The 18,904-nt window shown below is 46.9% G+C and overlaps 2 protein-coding genes across 6 annotated transcripts in view; both read left to right on the plus strand.

Annotated features, from left to right (window-relative positions):
- TULP4 (TUB like protein 4) overlaps positions 1 to 5,524 on the plus strand; it is a 287,789-nt gene extending 282,265 nt beyond the window's left edge. For 3 of the 5 annotated variants that reach the window (XM_030928940.1, XM_030928939.1, XM_030928941.1), the window contains exon 14: positions 299 to 956. In XM_030928940.1, the coding sequence (XP_030784800.1) occupies positions 299 to 415 (117 nt within the window). In that variant the 3' untranslated portion in view covers positions 416 to 956. Of the gene's footprint in view, positions 1 to 298 lie in introns of all 5 variants that reach the window. The other 2 variants (XM_030928937.1, XM_030928938.1) reach the window with 1 other exon arrangement.
- An 11,562-nt stretch (positions 5,525 to 17,086) lies between these two features.
- TMEM181 (transmembrane protein 181) overlaps positions 17,087 to 18,904 on the plus strand; it is a 103,556-nt gene continuing 101,738 nt past the window's right edge. Inside the window, 2 exon segments of the mRNA XM_030928794.1 lie at positions 17,087 to 17,139; positions 17,141 to 17,479. Coding sequence (XP_030784654.1) covers positions 17,087 to 17,139; positions 17,141 to 17,479 — 392 coding nt within the window.

Raw genomic sequence — 18,904 nt, forward strand, 5'->3', positions numbered from 1 at the left:
GAGTGCAGTGGTGCGATCTCAGCTCACTGCAAGCTTCACCTCCCGGGTTTATGCCATTCTCCTGCCTCAACCTCCCGAGTAGCTGGGAGTACAGGCGCCGGCCACCACGCCCAGCTAATTTTTTTGTATTTTTAATAGAGACGGGGTTTCACCGTGTTAGCCAGGATAGTCTCAGTCTCCTGACCTCGTGATCTGCTCGCCTCAGCCTCCCGAAGTGCTGGGATTACAGGCATGAGCTGTCACTCCTGGCCTTTTTGCCTTGTTCTGTAATGTCTTTGCTTCCCCTGCCCTCCTCCAGGTTATGCAATTTGGACGGATTGATGGCAATGCGTATATTCTAGACTTCCAGTACCCGTTCTCAGCCGTGCAGGCCTTTGCGGTTGCCCTGGCCAACGTGACTCAGCGCCTCAAATGAAGAGACTGGTGTGGAGAGGAGAGAGATGCAGAGAGCCTTTGGAAGAGGTCTTCGGAGATGCCAGAGGAGCCCTCAAGGGGCCGGATACCTGGGAGGACCAGAAGCCAACAGTGAAACTGGAAAAGCCCAGCAGGCCCAGGAGAGGGCACTGACCTGTAGTCATCATTTATTTGGTTGGGCTTTATTACCTTTTATTGTCTGTTCTTCTTTTCTTCTTTCATTTCAGTGGCATCTGGAAGCAAAGAGTGCTAGGGACCTGCTGTTCTTTCCAGAAACATAGCTTGGCTGTGGTAATGCTCTACTGGGCCCTTCAGAATGACTGCCTTAGAGCCTGCTATTCTTTCAGATAGGGAGGATGCATTCTCGTGCATTTTCCTCCAACATCACCACTAGTGTAAAAGCAAAAAGCTTTTACAAAACACAGCCCCAAATTCTGAAGATACAGGTTCTTGGGGAACGGGGTGGGGACAGCATTTGATTTACACTAATTATGTTACTCCCCAAAAGGTGACTTAATTAACATCGGCCATTTGGGCAGACACTGTGTTGGACCAACGAAGTAGGATCTTTACAGGGGTGTTCTCACCAGGTAGAAATGTGATTTGCTCATTGAGGATGTTGGGGAAGGGACGAAGGGTGAAGAAGAAACTGCACGTATACACGGGTTCACATCACTCTGCAGACAGCGGTGTGACTCAGCGTATGACTTGTAGCAGCAGTATGAGGGCTACACTCCTGTGCTGAGGATGTTTACATTGAAAGCCTCCACTAGTTTCATCGTATGTCAAAGTTCTGTAGGATCAGTGATGATCATTCAGTATGACTGGTTCTGGGAGAAGGTGAGAGACAAAAATGGAAAGATCCTGGCCTGTGGTAGTGGTAACAGTTTTCTCAAATAATGTGGCAGCAGTCACTAGATCCCCACATGCTGAGAAACAGCCTCTACTCTCTCTGCCCCTTTTACTTTTTAATCTGGAACACATTACTGTAAACGTGATCTTTCCCGTGAGACATCCTGTTCTACGCCTTCCCATTCTAAAAGTGTGGATGAGGCTTGATTTAAAACCACTCCTTTTCTCCTCTTGGCTACATTAAAATTCAGTTGACTACAAATGCTTTCTATCAAATTATAAATGTTACCAAAAAAATGTTAAGTGTTCACCAGGGTATTAAAATACATGAGTATGGTCAAATCTTTGACAAAATTTTCATGATCTTCTTTAAGAAAAAAAGTTGTTTATTAACTGTACAGACTGTTTACTAAGGAGCTAAACCACTGAGAAAACGTTGTTAAAATTATACCTAGGTAGTTGGCTGATCACACTTTGTTAATTGTATTAAAAAAAAACTACCTAGAATATCTCTTCCCACTTCCTCCTCCTCATGAGAACCTGTGGGCAGTGTTCAAGCCCTGAGGACAAAACCCAGTGTTTTTTGTTGTTGTTTGTTTTTGTTTTTGTTTTTTCAGTTATTCTTACCTGTGATGTTGTTTAGGATCAGGCCCCTCTCCTGGGCCTGCTGTGCAGGAGCCTGCACAGGAACTATCTGCTGGTGTTGAGTTCCAGATCTGGATTTTATTTGGAAACAGACAAGTAGAAGATGCTACAGAAAAGTATTTTCAAATGTAAAAGTTTTTTTAATCCCCTGTTTTAGTTAAAAATTACAAAAGAAACCGACCCATTTTTTTCCCAGAACAAGATGACATGACATCACTCCTGATTCTCTCCAAACCCCAAAGAAATACTGACGAGGTTTTCTGATATGGCAAAGGACATCTCCCATCTAATACCAGGGTTTCTCATTTATATTTAAAGTATTGGGCCTGATATTTTTAGTGGGTGCATTCTTCCAGAAAGAATTTAGCAATGTTATCAGAATTAATTCTTTTATATGAGTTTCTGTAGCTTGATATGGTGTTTCAGTGCTTACTAGTTGTGCAATAATGGTTATAGCCTGTCAGATAATTTAAATGCAATTCCCCTGTTTTATTGTCTAAGAGATCATTATTTATCTTGCTTTTCATAGTGTTTTTAGGAATTATTTTGTTGTTATGTTTTGGTGAGTTATGCCCATTTTATTTATTTAGAAAAACAGTATCTTTGTAATGATTTACTTGGTCGCAGTATATTTTGCTGCAAGAAATAGGATATAACAGAAGGTTTTTTTTTTTTTTTTTTTTTTTTTTTTTTTTTACACGGAGTCCCACTCTTGTCACCCAACTGGAATATAGTGGCACAATCTCGGCTCACTACAGCCTCTTGACTCCAGGGTTCAAGTGATTATTTTGCCTCAGCCTCCCGAGCAGCTGGGATTACAGGCACCCACCACCACCCTTGGTTAATTTTTTTGTATTTTTAATAGAGATGGGGTTTCACCATGTTGGCCAGGCTGGTCTTGAACTCCTGACCTCAGGTGATCTGCCCGTCTCGGCCTCCCAAAGTGCTGGGATTACAGGTGTGAGCCACCACGCCTGGCCAATAGAAGGTTTTTTGCTGGGCAATTTGTAACTTTTCTAATTGGGAAAAAATTCATATTAATCATTTAAAAATCTTTTTTTAAATTTTGTGTTATTGATTATATACAAAGGAGACTTTTTTTGAGATAACACTCAAATACTATTCACTCTTCTTTTGAAAATTTTATTTTTATCTGAAAATAAAAGGTGATCTGAAATAAAAAGGGGAGGCCTTTTAGAATGAGAGTAGCCAAGGAAAGAATTACTAGGTAATAAGCTTCACTTTCTGTGTTCTAATTGCTTTTGAGATATAAAGACCCTGAAAAAGCCTGTTTGGAACCTGTTTAATAAGAGCAAATATAGGGGAAAATCCTTGAAATGAAAGTTACAAATATATGTGAGAAGAAAAAAATTGATTTTTTTAGCAAATAATTAACTAAGCTTCTAAATTCCTAGCTTACTCCCCAAAAGGCATTTTTTCCCCGACGGAGGCACAGGCTTCTGTCTCGGATGTTTGGCGCACGTGAGTTTGTACTGGAGTGACCCCAGCAGCCACTGCTCAACTCCCCTCTCCCAGAGGCCTGAAAAGAGAGGCTGCCCTCCTGCGCCAAGGCAGGTGTAAGCTGCGGGCTGTGCACTCCTAGTGTGGTGACTTTTCACTTAATGGTGGTGGTCTTATTTTCAAGTACGGTTTCATTCAGTCAGGCTCTGTTGACTAAATACGACGAAAATTTACACTTTATGCAGGAGATTTCTAAAAATTTTATGTTTATTAATAGTTTATGAATATCAAGATACCTCATTGAATCCCTAAATTTAAAAGCAGTCCAGTAAAAGGTTAACTGTATAAAGAATCTATGACTTTTTGAGGGAAGTCTGATATATTAACAAATATAACCAATTCTAAATTTGTTTTAGCTCTAACCTCATCAAACCAAAGGCACAGATTTGTGTACAATATACCCATTGAATGTATATCCCGAGAAAAACTGGGGCCAAAGAAGCCGGAAAATCTCAAAACTCTAATGGCAGCATAAATCAAAGAATTTTGCAGGCTAATATTTTTTATCCATAGTCATTGCTCCCTTGTCAAGTGTCCCACAAGGACATGGAAGAATGTGTTATGTTCATCCTGTACTCGTAGCAAAAAGTCAGGAAAACCCAGGGTCAAGCCTGCTCTGCCACAAGGTTGGAGGGTGATCTTGGGCAAGTCCCTGGGGCTGGCTAGGCCTCCATTTGTCCATCTGTGAGATGAAAGGGTCAGCCTGGACAACCCTCTAAACTCCCTTACAGCTCTCACAGCCTAAGAGTGCAACACTAAACAGCCTCATTATTCCACTTTTCATGGGAAGTATATTTCACAACATTGCCTTTGTGGAGAGAAATATTTCTTTTCCTGTGTTAATGAGCTATGTACTGAATATAAACCAGTGCATTTAAAGTAATATCTTTAGAAAATACACCTCTAAATGCGTTTGGAATTGTGTTCTCATAGAATACACAGAAGTACTGATTCTAGGTAAGAGGAGTCTCCATGTGTGTGCCCTACTTAGCTGGGTGTCCATGAGAACAGCCCTGAAATAAGTCACTACTTGTCCCCAAAACCACAGGAATATATACCTAGGTCACCTCAAATTCCTGAGTGTGCTCTGCCATGTTACACAGTCTTCAAATTCAACAGATTTCTTGAAGAAGAAAGTTTGGCCCAGTAACTGTGGAGAAGGAGTCCATGGTGTCGCTGTGGGCCTGTATCATTTGGCCAAGTCAATGGTTGTAAGCAAAGTTAGTGGAGACAAAAATGTGTCCAAAATGTCGTTTGAGTTCCTGGGATTTCTGTAACAGCACACAACTCAGAACTCTTCAGCATTTGTGTGATTCCTTACCTCTGGCTGATAAAACTCTGATAGGTTGTGGCTTACTTTGTTTCCATTTTATTTGGCTTTGTGCAATTTTTGTGTAACTTGTACCTATATTTTCTGTTTACAGTTCTTTTTAAGGGGAGGGGTAGGGTTCTAAGATCTTGTTGTTTATTGTAGATAAAAATTTTTTCGTGTTGTAGAAAAGCATGGGTTATGCATTTGACTGAAAAAGGCACTGTATTATTTACCAAAGGGGTATTGTTTTTGCATTTGTTTATAAATGCATTATTTTGGTACTGTAAATTTGGACATAATTTCTGAGTTTATTACTACTGGCATTTTCTTTTTTCCTTTTTTTTTTTTTTTTTAAACCATAAGTGCGCGATGCAGGTGCATAGGTCCCAGACCAAACTAGACCACCAGCATGTTCATGTCCAGACCTCGGCAGTGGCGTGCACTGCTTGTGCACCTCAGTTCCTCCAGTGTTGGTTTGTTTGTTTTTAAATTCAGCATCCTGCTTTGTTTTACTCTACAAGCAAGATCTGTTGTGATTCCCAAATGCGTTTTAATGAGCTCATCCTTATTTGCCTCTCTTCTTATGTATTTTGTGTATTAGATTGTGCAGGAGATATTCTAGAAGGCATTAATGGTTTGCATTGAAAACGATGTGGTTTGTCCAAGTTATTTTCTGTCTTTATTATTGAGATGGATTAATCTCCTTATTTTTTTCTTGATGATTTGAAGTTGTAAGAGTTGTCCAGCTATTGCTTAATAAAATTTTGCAGATCAAAAAAATTGTGTGCAGAATTCTTGAGCCTTGTGAGGAGAAATCACCTCACTCCATTGGCATGACCTCCCCACCCTCATTTGCTTCCTGGGTCTCTTGGTAACTGCCAGCAGCTACTCGAGCCTCTGAGACCGTGGTCATCATGTTGCCCATTTGGGGAAGCCAGAGATTGTGCTGTCTTGATGATCTGGTTTGCATTTGGTTTTTCATGGCTTTTTAAAAGAGGACTCGATTGAAAGTGCATCTACATAGCATCTAAAGGTCAGAGTTGCCAAATATATTAACATCTTTGTTAATTTGTAGGAAACTTAAACCTAGGTTTTAAGCAATTCGACTCTTAAGTGCTCATATGACTGTTAACTGTTGTTGTTCCTCATGAGTGCTTAGTGAGCCTCCTTCCTCTGCCCTCAAGTTCCCTATGACTATGGGAGGTGGGAAGGTGGCATGGGAGGTATATCTGTGATAATACATGTGTACATTTACAGAACTACCTTTTTGGTGTTTTTCAAAGAATAAGGAATCAATTTTGCTCTAACCTAGCTCCCAACACTCACTGTAGAACAGAAATAACTGTCTCATGGAGATTGCGTTGCAGTTTTCCAAGGATGAAAGATACTAACCACAGCAAAATCTCAACTCCATTATGAAGTGGATACCTTTTGCCACTCTTTCAGAAGAAAATGGAAGCAGTGAGAGGTTGAAATGATTTCAACCAGACAAAAATCAGTCCTGAAACAGAATCCAAGGTTTCTGGGTCACATTAATGAATAGACCTGGTTTATTCGCAGCTTCTCACTCTGGTGTGTGGTAAAGATTTGCCTGTAATAAGCTCTGAGCTACTTACACTTACTCATCTCCCATGAAAATAAGTATTATAGATGGGCCACCCCTGCCCCTCATCAGGTGAGCTCATCCGCTTTATATAATGAGATTTGAGTCCTTGTTACTGAATTCTGTAAAGAGTGAACCTTCAGCTGATCAGTTTTATTACTCACCCAGGTTTCACAAAGGAGCCAGTCTGTGTGGATTTGTTTCCCTACACTTCCTAGAAACAGCTGCTTTATGCACTGAAGAATAAGAAGCCATTCATTTGAAGTGCCAGCGCATTTCTTGAACCCATTTCAGAGTTCCTGTCTGAGCAATCCCTTCAAGTAAAGAAGGTGCCTCACTGTAAGTCATAGGAATTTTTTTTTTTTAATTTTGCGATGGAGTTTCGCTCTTGTCGCCTAGGCTGGAGTGCAATGGCATGATCTCAGCTCACTGCAACCTCTACCTCCCAGATTCAAGCGATTCTCCTGCCTTAGCCTCCCGAGTAGCAGGGATTACAGGCGTGCACCACCATGCCCAGCTAATTTTTGTATTTTTAGTAGAGATGGGGTTTTGCCATGTTGGCCAGGCTGATCTCTAACGCCTAACTTCAGGTGATTCACCTGTCTGCTGGGATTACAGGTGTGAGCCACCGCACCCGCCACCACGCCCGGCAGTCATAGGAATTTCTTAAGCTTCAACCACCGCTCAGACAACGTGCAGACACCTTGCAAAGCATCTTGCTCTTTGTCCTCTGACCTGCCCATGTGTTCTTCCAGGTCACTGTTGGGAATCCCAGCATCCCATTTGCCACTTAGCTCTGGCTGGCTCCCAGGCTCTCTCCTGCACCCAGTGATGGTGCAGCATCCTCACTGCGGGCACAGCTATGGGATAGTTCTTGTCCTGGGAAAGAGCAGGGAGCTTGGATGACTGATAGAGGCAACCAGTCACATTGCCTTCTCCCAGTTGTGCCAGTCATTTCCCATCGTCTTCAACCCTGAGGGTATGGGTAGAACCTAGTGTTTCCTTTTTCCACTCCTCCAAAAGTAGAGAAGTGCCCAGCCCTGACACCATTCCCCTTCTGTCCTGGGAACCAAGGGTCTCCATGTCCCCTGTTGTTTCATCCTCCAGCTCATGTGAATGGTCTGTGGTTCATCCTTTCACATGAATCAACTCGGTGTGTCCTGTGTCACCTTGAGGGTCTTCTAGGAACCACTGATCAGAATCTTGCACTTTCATCCAGTAGCAGGGGCATTTCCTTTTATTTCAGTGTCTGGGGTCACTGAAACTGGGGCTTGACCAGTGTTATATTTTCTTTCCCCAGTAAAAAGGCAGGCAGTCCAGACACCACAGTATGTGCATGACACACACATGCGCTCCCCCCCACCCCCGCCAACCCCTATGAGAAGGAGACACACCGTCGAGTAATGAACTTCTTTCTGTGCTTGAGTCCATGGGGTCCCCTTGAGTCCCACTTCCTGCCTTCCTCAAGCACCTGCTTCTGACTGCAGGAGGCTCTTCTGTCCCAGGATTGTGTTTTCTCACCAGTTTCTCATCAGTTTCCTTTGTTACAGAACTTCAGAGAAAACATTCCTCTAATAGAAAGAGACTGCCTTCCTCCACCCTTTGGAACAACCAGCTCCAGCCTAGGTCCCATTTCTTGCACTGGTGGAAGAAAAGTCTCTTCTTCGCTAAGTGGTTCCTTTGATGATCTTATAGATTCAGGCAGCTTGGGAAGGGAAGTTTCTCTAAAAGCCACAGAGCATCCAGCTCATGGAACCCTCAGGAATCCCTGCCCATCTTAGGCCACATGGAGTCAGCCTCGCGCCCCCAGCCCATCTGTTCCTGTGCACTGCACTCACGCCAGCAGGTCTCACTATTGCATCCAGGGTTCCCTCCCACAGGATGAGCTTGTAAACATTCTCTTTTTCTAACACACACACTTGCCAGCAGGTGCTAATGTAAGCCAAGCCGAGCTTGTGGGAGGATGGCAAGAGAATGAGCCCAACAGTCTTTGTGGGAGACACAGGCCACGTTTCTCCACAAACAGCTCCCGGTAAGAGCGGATGGGTCAGACTAGACCAAACCAGCCTCTTGAGAACACCACACTGCCTAGACCCACTTAGTGCCTCCATGTAACCCACTGGTTAGAGTCCGCCTGCTAGGCAGCCAGAAGCAGCAAAAGCCCAGCCCCTCTGTCCCATTCCTGACCTGGTCCTCCACACTCACTGTGGCAGCAGCACAGGCACCCGACTGGGCCACAGTGAGCTGGTGGCCATGTCCCTGGCTCCGCTAACTTGGCCTATCTCATTTCTTAACCTGTTTTTCATGATGTGGACCTCTTGAGAGTATACTTGAAAAAAAGTGAATTATCTATGTGGATAAAGGACTGGTACACTATGTTGAAAACATAACCAACCAGGTGTGAAAGCATCTGTGCTATGGGACTTTTTGTTTGCTTGTTTTGTTTAATAGGCATATTTTATTTAAATAAATCTTCCAGTAGGAAATGGAGAATGCATTGCCTTTGCTTAGAAGAGGCACCTGTGGCCGGGCGCGGTGGCTCAAGCCTGTAATCCCAGCACTTTGGGAGGCCGAGACGGGCAGACCAAGAGGTCAGGAGAACGAGACCATCCTGGCTAACACGGTGAAACCCCGTCTCTACTAAAAATACAAAAAATTAGCCGGGCGAGGTGGTGGGTGCCTGTAGTCGCAGCTACTCGGGAGGCTGAGGCAGGAGAATGGCATGAACCCGGGAGGCGGAGCTTGCAGTGAGCCGAGATCCGGCCACTGCACTCCAGCCTGGGTGACAGAGCGAGACTCCGTCTCAGAAAAAAAAAAAAGAAGAAGAGGCCCCTGTAAGAAGTTACCTGTAAGTGCGTATGTGCAGCTCACCAGTATTCCCCTACTGGGAACACCAGCACCTCCACATCACAGTTCCCAAAAGGACTTTAAAGTCTCAGAATCCCCTGTCCCCCGGGCTCGTTTCGCTCCTGATTCCAGCCAGGCTTTATGAATGGTTCTCTGCACAGCCTCATCTCCATCCTCATCCACTTCCTCTAGAACGTTCGTCAGCCCCTCCCTATGGTCTGTTCCAGTGTGGTAGGGGGCCTTTTCTGTTTATTTGTACCCTTTTTCAACCTGAGTCAGGTGATTCCACCCGTGTTTTCTGCTTTCCTTCTACAGAAGATAAGAACTGTATCCGCCTTGCCTTCCACAGAAGTAGGTGTCAATGGATTGTTCACACTCATGGATAACCCTGCCCAGTTAGATCCTATACCAAGAGATCACACGACCTCTCTGGGGAGCGCATCTACACGTTCTTAGCGAGAACTTGGCCTCCTCACCTGGCTGACCCCGTACATAGTCACCGAGTGTCACTGTAGGTCCCCTGTAATGGAAGCAAACACTGCAGCTGGCTTTTCGCTGTCAAGGAGTTCTGCTTTCCTCCGTGATTTCTGCTGCATCCTGTTCATTTCTGTCTCAGTCTTGGATTTTTCAGCTGGAAGGGCATCACGTACTGTTTTCCTAGTTGCCTTTTCCAACAACACCTTACCTCTTCTGGATCTTTCTGTAGCTCTTCCAAGCTGAAGCCATGGCCGGCCTGGGTCAGACCAAAAGCACGAGCGGCAGCCGCTCAGGGTAGGGAACAGGAAAGGAAACTCCCCAGGGAACGAGCCCTCGACCAGAGGGCAGACGCCGAGTGCAGGGTCCCCGGCCTGCGCGCGAACCTGTCCTGTGCGTGCACCCGCCCTGCGCTTTCCCACTCTAGGCACGATCCCGGCCACGAGCACTCTGAGGGACTTTTGTATGGAGACGGAGTCTCGCTCTGTCACTAGGCTGGAGTGCAATGGCCCTATCTCGGCTCATTGCAACCTCCGCCTCCCGGGTTCAAGCGATTCTCCTGCCTCAGCCTTCGGAGTAGTTGGAGTTACAGGCATGAGTCACCACGCCCGGCTAATTTTTGTATTTTTAGTAGAGACGGGGTTTCACCATGTTGGTCAGGCTGATCTCGAACTCCTGACCTCATGGTCCGCCCGCCTCGGCCTCCCAAAGTGCTGGGATTACAAGCATGAGCCACAGCACCCAGCCCGCGCCTGGTACTTTTTAAAAAATCCTCAGTACCTGTAGCCACACAGCTGAACATCCATCTCATTAGCCAAGGTTTTCTCCCATCCAAATGGCAAGAACGGATGACTTTCGGTTCTTCCCATCTGGATACCTGTCGTCTCCAAAAATAAGGCAAAGATAAAGATGACACCCAGAGCCAACATCATGTAACAGCAGGTTCGAAAGCCACAGTACAGCTTGTTCTGACAGCAGGAAGACCCCACAAGCCCTTCTCGGGGAAGGTGACGGGGTTCAGGACACATCACCCCAGAATGTGGCACCTTGACATTTGAGAAAACAGCAGAAGCAGGAAGGTCGCTCTCACCTTCCCCACACCCCCTGGTCCCTGCAGCAGGTCCATGACCCTTGTTCCACAGGTGCCCTCCCTGCCCCCAGAGGAGAGGAACGTCTCATCTCTGAAGACAGGGGCACAGAAAAGAGCCTGCACGAATGGGCACTGCGGAGTCCCCCAGCTTATTCCCAGGGGATCACACTCCTTTGTCCAGCTGTCCTTCACACCTGTCCACTTCTTCATCAGACTTAGCAGTGTAAAAACACACAGGTGTCGGCTGGACACAGTGGCTCATGCCTGTAATCCCAGCAGTTTGGGAGGCCGAGGTGGGTGGATCACTTGAGGTCAGGAGTTTGAGACCCGCCTGGCCAACATGGTGAAACCCCATCTCTACTAAAAATACAAAAATTAGCTGTAATCCTAGTTACTTGGGAGGCTGAGGCAGGAGAATCGCTGGAACCCGGGAGGCAGAGGTTGCAGTGAGCCGAGATCGCCCCAGCCTGGGCACTCCAGCCTGGGCAACAGAGTGAGACTCCATCTCAAAACAGACAAACGAAAAAACAGGTGTCCGTGTCTTTGGGTTCTCATTTCTGAAGGTTCCTGTGTCATGTAAAACTTCCATCACGTAACGATGCGAAGTGTCCTGAGAAATGTGTCGCTAGGCCATTTTGTCACTGTGGGAACCTCGCAGAGTGCACTTACACAGACCTAGAGGCACGACCGGTGGCACACCTGGGCTCTGTGGGGCCACTGATTGCTTCCGGACTGCAAACCCGCACAGCATGTCACCGTGTTGAACGCTGCAGGCAACTGAAACACAACGGCAAGTCTTTTTGTATCTAAACATAGAAAAGAGACAACTAAAATCCAGTATTATAATCATATGGGATCACCATCGTATATTCAGTCTGTTGTGGACTGAAGCATCTTTATGAGGTGCATGGCTGTATTAAATAAAATTTGTATGGGTTTCTCTTGTTAATGGGGGCCCTGGCCATGACCCTAGTGACAGGGTAAGGAAAAGAAATGTTTCCTCCCCTACAAAGGTTTGGTCCCAGTTAGGAGATGGGGAAATCTCAGATAGAAAATCGTAAGTGACTTTCCTCTAATCCAGGCAGTGTGTGTTGAAAAAGTCAGGAGCAAATCTCAGAGCCATGAGGCCACAGCCCCTCTTTCAGAATCGCTCCTTGAAGCATGCTGAACCATAGAGAACAAGCGCCAGCTCCCCAGGGAGCAGAAGCCAGCACCTCAGGCAGAAGCCTCCCTTCCAGGGAAATCTGCGCAGCTGCGCCCGCCCCGACCTTTGCTTTTAACTTCCTTTCTCCTTTGCAGTCAGCTTCCCATTAGGGAGATGATGCTCCGAAGATGGGTTCATTTTGTTCAGACTTTGTCCAGGTTCCCGAAGATGATCTGGAGGATTATTTTGTTGTATGTTTATGGATATAAACAAAACCAGTCGTGAGCCTCCCAATAGAAGATAGTGAGTATAAAATGTAAATGGCACCTTGATCAGCACGCAGCCTTCTTCCTATTCACATTGAAATTATCCCGCCTGCCAAGTCCTTGCTGATGGGTAAACAGCCTCTCCCCCATTCCCCGTGCAGTGCTCTCTGTTGTTTGGGCTCCATCCCCTTCTGGTGCCCTCTTCAGGAGAACAATGCTTTGAGTTGAAGGTTATAAATTGACAAACAAGTGGAGTGGTGTGCTGGTAAATGGCTAACAACCAGCTCTCCAGAAACATACAAACAAACTTGGAATGAATAAATATACCTTACATGAGCATTATAAATTGTATTGCTATACAGGATGTGCAGTACACAATTACAATAACAAAATATACAATATTCTTTTTTATAGCTCCATATAGCCAGACTTAATAGCTAATGCTTTTGTTGATTTTTGCCAAATGTTTGTCTTGCAGCCAACCTATGATTGTAATTGGTAAACAAATGTAGCTTCAACATGAATGTTGGTTATTTTCATTTACATTTTTGAGCAAGACAAAAGTGAAACAACGAAATGTGTCTTCAATGAAACATCACAAACATATGTTAGAACTTTACTCATACATTAATGACATAAGCCATTTCTTCGCTAAATGGGATAATAGTTTTTGAAGATCAGATCTCCTTGATTCTTTTGTGCTGTTTGCAATGTGATGGCTGCAGATATGATGCATTTTAAATTTAAATTGCATTATGAACACTGCCTTCATCACATTCTTAAGTCTAGAGCCTAGACTAAAACAGTGAAATGAAATCAACTCTGATTTGTGGCTTTTGCTGATTTCCATGGTATAAATATTCCCACCAGAGTCACTGAATGAGGAGTTGGAGAGAGATGTGCCATAAGTAGCAATTTAATTTTATATAATGACTGTATTTAAAAATTGACTCTCAAGATTCCTGGAAATGTCACCATCAGCTGTCACGAGGCAGGGTGAGCTGCCTGCAGCACATCTCGGCTGTGTGTGGTGCGTGTTGGGGGCAGCGTAAGCCCAGACTCCGATTGGAGGGCTACACAGGTATTGCTGAGTCCAGGCAGGCTAAGGCGCTCAATTAGTGAGTTCAGGACACAGATTTTTTTGGTTGTTCTTTCATTAATCAGCAAATATTTATGGAGTGTCTAACACATGCCAATCACTGTGATGCCTGGAGGAGACAGGTAGCCCCATGCACAGCAGAAACAGCCCTGCCCCGCAGAGGGTATGGTCCCAGCTGGTTCTCTATCTCCAAGACTGCTGAGTCCCTCTCTGCCAGACCAACTCATCCGCTCCACCCAGTGTGTAGTGGTCTTGGGACCCTGTGGAAGGGTGCACAGCGGTTCCAGATGACGGGGAGCTGTCCTGGACCCCTCGCTCTCCTTCCTGTTCCACAGTAGCCACTACCAAGTCCCGGCCACTTCTGCAAGAGCTCCCTCCCTCCCTCTGCTGCCCGACCTGGGCCAGCGCTCACCCTCACTTCTGCCTCTTCAGCAGCCTCCTGTGGGCTTCCTGCTCCCTCCTCCCCCAGGCCACTCTCCATTCAGCAACTAGGCTGATTTTTAAGATAAAAAAACTGTGTTTTTTGTTTTGTTTTGTTTTTGAGACAGGGTCTCACTCTGTCACCATGCTGGAGTGCAGTGGTGTGATCACAGCTTACTGTAGCCTTGACCAACCTCCTGGGTTCAAGTGATCCTCTCACCTTAGCCTCCCAAATAGCTGGTACTATAGGTATGCACCACCATGCCCGGCTAATTTTTGTATTTTTCTGTAGAGACAGGGTCTCGTATGTTGCCCAGGCTGGGCTTGAACTTCTGAGCTCAAGCAATCCACCCACCTTAGCCTCCCAAAGTGCTGGGATTACGGGCATGAGCCACCACACCTGGCCAGATCAAATTTAATGAGCATAAAAACCGAAAATACATTCAAGAGGGTCCATGATGTCAAAGTTAGTTCTTGGAAAAGATTAATTTGACAAATATCTGGCATGATATAGGAAGAAAAAAAGAAAGCACAAAAGTGTGATATCAGAAATAGAAACGGAATCTAACTTCAGAGAGAGACCTTTTTAAGAAACAGAAAATAAGACTATAAACAATTGTATGCTGTAGATTTGAAAACTTGGAAATATAGTTATCAGTAGAAAATCTTCCTGCAAAGAAAATTTCAAGCCAAATAGTTTTACTGATTAGTACCATCAACTTTCAAGGAACTTGTTCCTCTACTCTTATACACTTTCAGAAAATTAAAAAAGAGGAAACACTTCTCCCTCACTATATAACATTCAATATAACATGTCTAGACACCCAAAAAAGACAAGGACCAATCACAAAGGAAATACAGAGGCCACCTCACTTAAGTGATCACACCACTGCACTCCAGCATGGGTGACAGAGTGAGACCCTGACAGCCTGGCCAACATGGTGAAACCCCATTTCTACTAAAAATATAAAAATTAGCCGAGAGTGGTGGCGCACGCCTGTAATCCCAGCTACTCAGGAAGATGAGTCAGGAGAATTATTTGAACTCAGGAGGCAGAGGTTGCAGTGAATGGAAATCCTGCTACTGCACTCCAGCCTGGGTGACAGAGCAAGACTCTGTCTCAAAAAAAAAAAAAAAAAGAGAGAGAGAAAGAAATGCCTGGCATAGGCCGGGTACAGCAGCTCACACCTATCAGCCCAGCACTTTGGGAGGCCAAGGTGAACAGATCACTTGAGCCCAGGAGTTCAAGACCAGCCTGGGCATCATGGTGAAACCCCATCTCTATAAAAAATATGAAAATTAGCTTGGCATGGTGTCGTGCACCTGTAGTCCTAGCTACTTAGGAGGCTGAGGTGGGAGGATCACTTGCCTGTGAGTTTGAGGCTGCAGTGAGCCGAGATTGCACCATTGCACTCCAGCCTGGGCAACAGAGCAAGATTCCATCTCAATTTTAGTATATGTGCTGCCGAAGCGAGCACGCAAGACTCCATCTCAAGAACAAAAACAAAAACAAAAAAACAAAATCTATTTCCAACCAAATTTTTTATTCCTAGCCAAGCTATCAAGAAAGTGTAAAAGAATGTCATTTTCCTACATCCACAACCTCAAAAAATTTGCATCCCATGCATCTTTTCTCAAAATCTTGTAGAAGATATTTTCTACCAGTAAATAGAAAATGTGGGATTCAAACAGAACAGAGGGGAGAGAATGCCCAGGATGATGGTGGGGAGATCCCTCCAGGCACCCACGCACTGGGTGTGAAGATAACTTGTCTACAGCTGGTCAGAAGGCCCAGGAGAGCTGTCATTCACAAAGGCAAAACTGACAGGATGTCTCATGCACCTGAGCATCTTAAGAGAGAAATTAGACAACTGGTGCGGGACCTGAGGTTATATTAATAAGTATATTTAAAAATCAAGCAATAAAAATGATAACCATTAATTCTATGGGAAATAAAATGTACAAAAAAATTATGTGGCTCAGCTGTGCATAACATGTACACTGTGTGTGTGTGTGTTATCTCAAATTTCTAGCGATTTGTAGTAAAAGAGCTGACAAAATAGATTAGTACCTCAGTGCTGGAGCCAGATGTGTATTATCCTCGAGGGGCTACTGTACTTCAAAGAGGGAGGAAAAAAACTAGGCTTGAGAAGCTAAGGAAAGCTCCCTAGAGGATTTTTTAAGTGTTTTGATGTATCTTGGAGATTGTCCTATATTCCTCCTAAAAATAAGCTCTCTGTAGCCAATGATACAATGTTTAAAATATGGCACATGCTGAACTCAGTCTTTCATTTCAGAAAACAAATCTGCATGTGTGTTCTCTGAAGTTCTTCTTAGTGCGCCTCTTGATGCACTATATTTTGAGTATTACCAAACCTGAGCTCTTTCTTTTTTTAAAATCCTGAGATGATTAAACACAAATGCTCATGTTAATGAATGAAGGCTAAAACCTAACAGTGCGCAGTGCAATATGATCAGCAGTTATGGGAAGATATGCAAGCCCTGATAGGGGAGCCTGGCTAGCATACAAAAGCTGTTCCAAAATGTAAAGGGAAAAAAGAAATAAAAATACAGAGCAAGGAAGAGCGGGTGGAGTGACAGAGTAGGCACAGACAGCAGGAAACATGGGAATGCTGACACCGCTGGCACCTGAGTGGTCATTAGGCTTGCCTGTGGAGTTTGGACAAATACAGATTCCTGGGATCGATATTTCACAATTATTTAGGTTCAATTGTGTAGGTTTTGTACCTAAAAGTAAGAGGTTTCCCCCAGTGCAGGCAGGATCAATCTTGCGTGGAAACCTGCCCTGGGTTCAGATGGAAATGCACTAACATCGTCTGGAAAGGCTGTTTCTCCACGTATTATTGGAAAAATTCACAAGAGGAGATCACACTACGCTTTGGAGAAGCCATTCCGTAGAAGACGTGTTAATTTGTTAACTCTGTAGTTTGCTCACTAGTGTTGAGCTTGTAGAGGGTGAGAAACTCCTCTGCCTAGACTTTTTTTTTTTTTTTTTGATGGTTTTAGTACAAGTGAGAAGAGGCACCTCACTTGGACACGCTTCATTAAAAAATATTTATTATGACTACAACCCTAATGGTCTTAGTTTTAAATGTTACTGCATTACGCCAAGTGGAGCCTGAGAAGCCAGAAGGCTCCCCCGTGAGCTGTCCGCGGTGCTGAACGCGGTAGCCCCTTCCCAGCAGGAAAGGGCTCTCAGTCCGGCCCCCAAGCCCCATTTTCCTTCGTGCTCCCACCTCCAGTGTCTTCCCTTCCCAGCGCTGCCACTGGCGAGGGCGGCACTGAGATTTTTGTCCTGGGCGGCAGACGACCTTGTGTTGCACTTCCTCCCCCGCCTTCTGCCTCTCCCGGGGCGGCGGCGGATGGACGCGGAGGCGGATGGGCGCGGCCCCCTCCCCCACTCAGGCCCCCTCCTCGGGGCGGGGGCCGGCCCGGCTCCTCGCGTGCTCGCGGCGGCGCCCTGAGCGCACCGGGTCCGCTTCCTGCGCGCCCCCTCCCCACCTCCCCAGCACCTGCTCCTCCTCCTCGGTCCCGCCCAGCGCGCCGGCAGCCCGATCCCCGGTGCTTGGAGGAGAGAGGGGGCGCAGGCGGCGACACAAAGGGCGGAGCGGCGGGGCCGGGGCCCGGGAGGCTGCGCAACATGGACGCCGAGTACCCTGCCTTTGAGCCCCCGCTCTGCAGCGAGCTCAAGCACCTGTGCCGACGGCTGCGGGAGGCGTACCGTGAGCTCAAGGAGGACCTCACGCCCTTCAAGGATGACCGCTACTACAGGTGGGCGCGGCGCGGGCAGCTGCGGGGCGGCCGGAGGCTTCCGGGCCGCAGTCCCCTCCTGGACCCCGGCGGCGCCCGAGGCTTGGCCTGGTCCCGCCCTCGGCCGCCTCCGCCCGCCTGGCGCGGAGCGTAAGGATGGGGACGGGGTCGGGCCGGGGATCTGGGAGGGACCCGGAAGGGGACGGGGAGCAGGGGTGCTGGCAGCGGCGTGCAGGTTCCTGGATCTAGGGCAGCCCCGCGCCCCCGGGCGAAGGGCCGATTTCCCTTCAGCTCAAACCCGAGCCTAGGCTCCCGCCAACCCCGTAAAGGAGCTGCGGGTTCTGGCTCCTCCCCGCGCCCAGCGTCGTTCTCCCCCTGCGCCCGCCCCGCCACCCCCGCTCGGGCCTCACGCAGCGGAGTCTAGGGAGGCGACCGCGCGCGCTCCGGCGTCAGGAGGAGGGTCTTGGCCGCAGCTCCGAGCGCCCCAAGCCCCTGGGCTTCGCAGGACGCCTCCGTGGCTGGGGCGCCGCCGAGGGCTGGGGACGGACGGGCGTGGCGGGGCCCCCTGCGGGGACACCGCGCCTGGGAGCCGCTGTGTGGAACTTGTTTGCGTTCATCTCTGTCTCCCTCTCCTGCGGCCTAGGGGAGAGCGGTGGGGGCTGCAGACCCTGGCGCCGGCACCCCCTCCTTACTCTCCGCGCTCTGCAGTTCGGAGGGGAAGGAACCTCTGTTCGCCGCCAATGGCCGATGTATCCAAAGGCTCGGCGGTGTCGTGACAGTACCCTATCGCGAGTTGGTAGAAACCTCCCTCACCTCACACCTCAACCTTCCTCATCTGTTAAATGGGAAGCCTAAACCAGAAGGTCTCGGAAAGCTGAGATTTAATCATGATTTACTCACTCTGTGCTAAGGATGGCGAGGGTATCGCACTGCTGTGGGGAATGGGTGGTCGTCATTTTTGTAAGACCCATCTTGTGCTAATAATCATGGGTACATGTTCAGAAAAAGGTATGTCACACTTATCCTCACATCTGTTCGAAAACCTAATGCCTTCCCACGGCTAATCAGCAACGCAGAGGGACCAGGGTCATGGTTACTGAGTGAAAATGCCTATTTTTAAAAAATGTAAAAAATCATGTGATGTAGCTTTTGGGCGATCCTGGAAATCTGCCTATTGCAGCCTCCTGGGAGACCTGAGGGTATGGGAAAAGAACCTACAGTTTCATATCATACTTTTTTTTTTTTTTTTGAGACGGAATCTCGCTCTGTCGCCCAGGCTGGAGTGCAGTGGTGCGATCTCCCCTCACTGCAAGCTCCGCCTCCCAGGTTCACACCATTCTCCTGCCTCAGCCTTCCATGTAGCTGGGACTACAGGCGCCCGCCACCGCGCCCGGCTAATTTTTGTATTTTTAGTAGAGATGGGGTTTCACCGTGTTAGCCAGAATG

This window comes from Rhinopithecus roxellana, chromosome 4 (assembly GCF_007565055.1).
Source record: "Rhinopithecus roxellana isolate Shanxi Qingling chromosome 4, ASM756505v1, whole genome shotgun sequence".
Taxonomy (NCBI): domain Eukaryota; kingdom Metazoa; phylum Chordata; class Mammalia; order Primates; family Cercopithecidae; genus Rhinopithecus; species Rhinopithecus roxellana.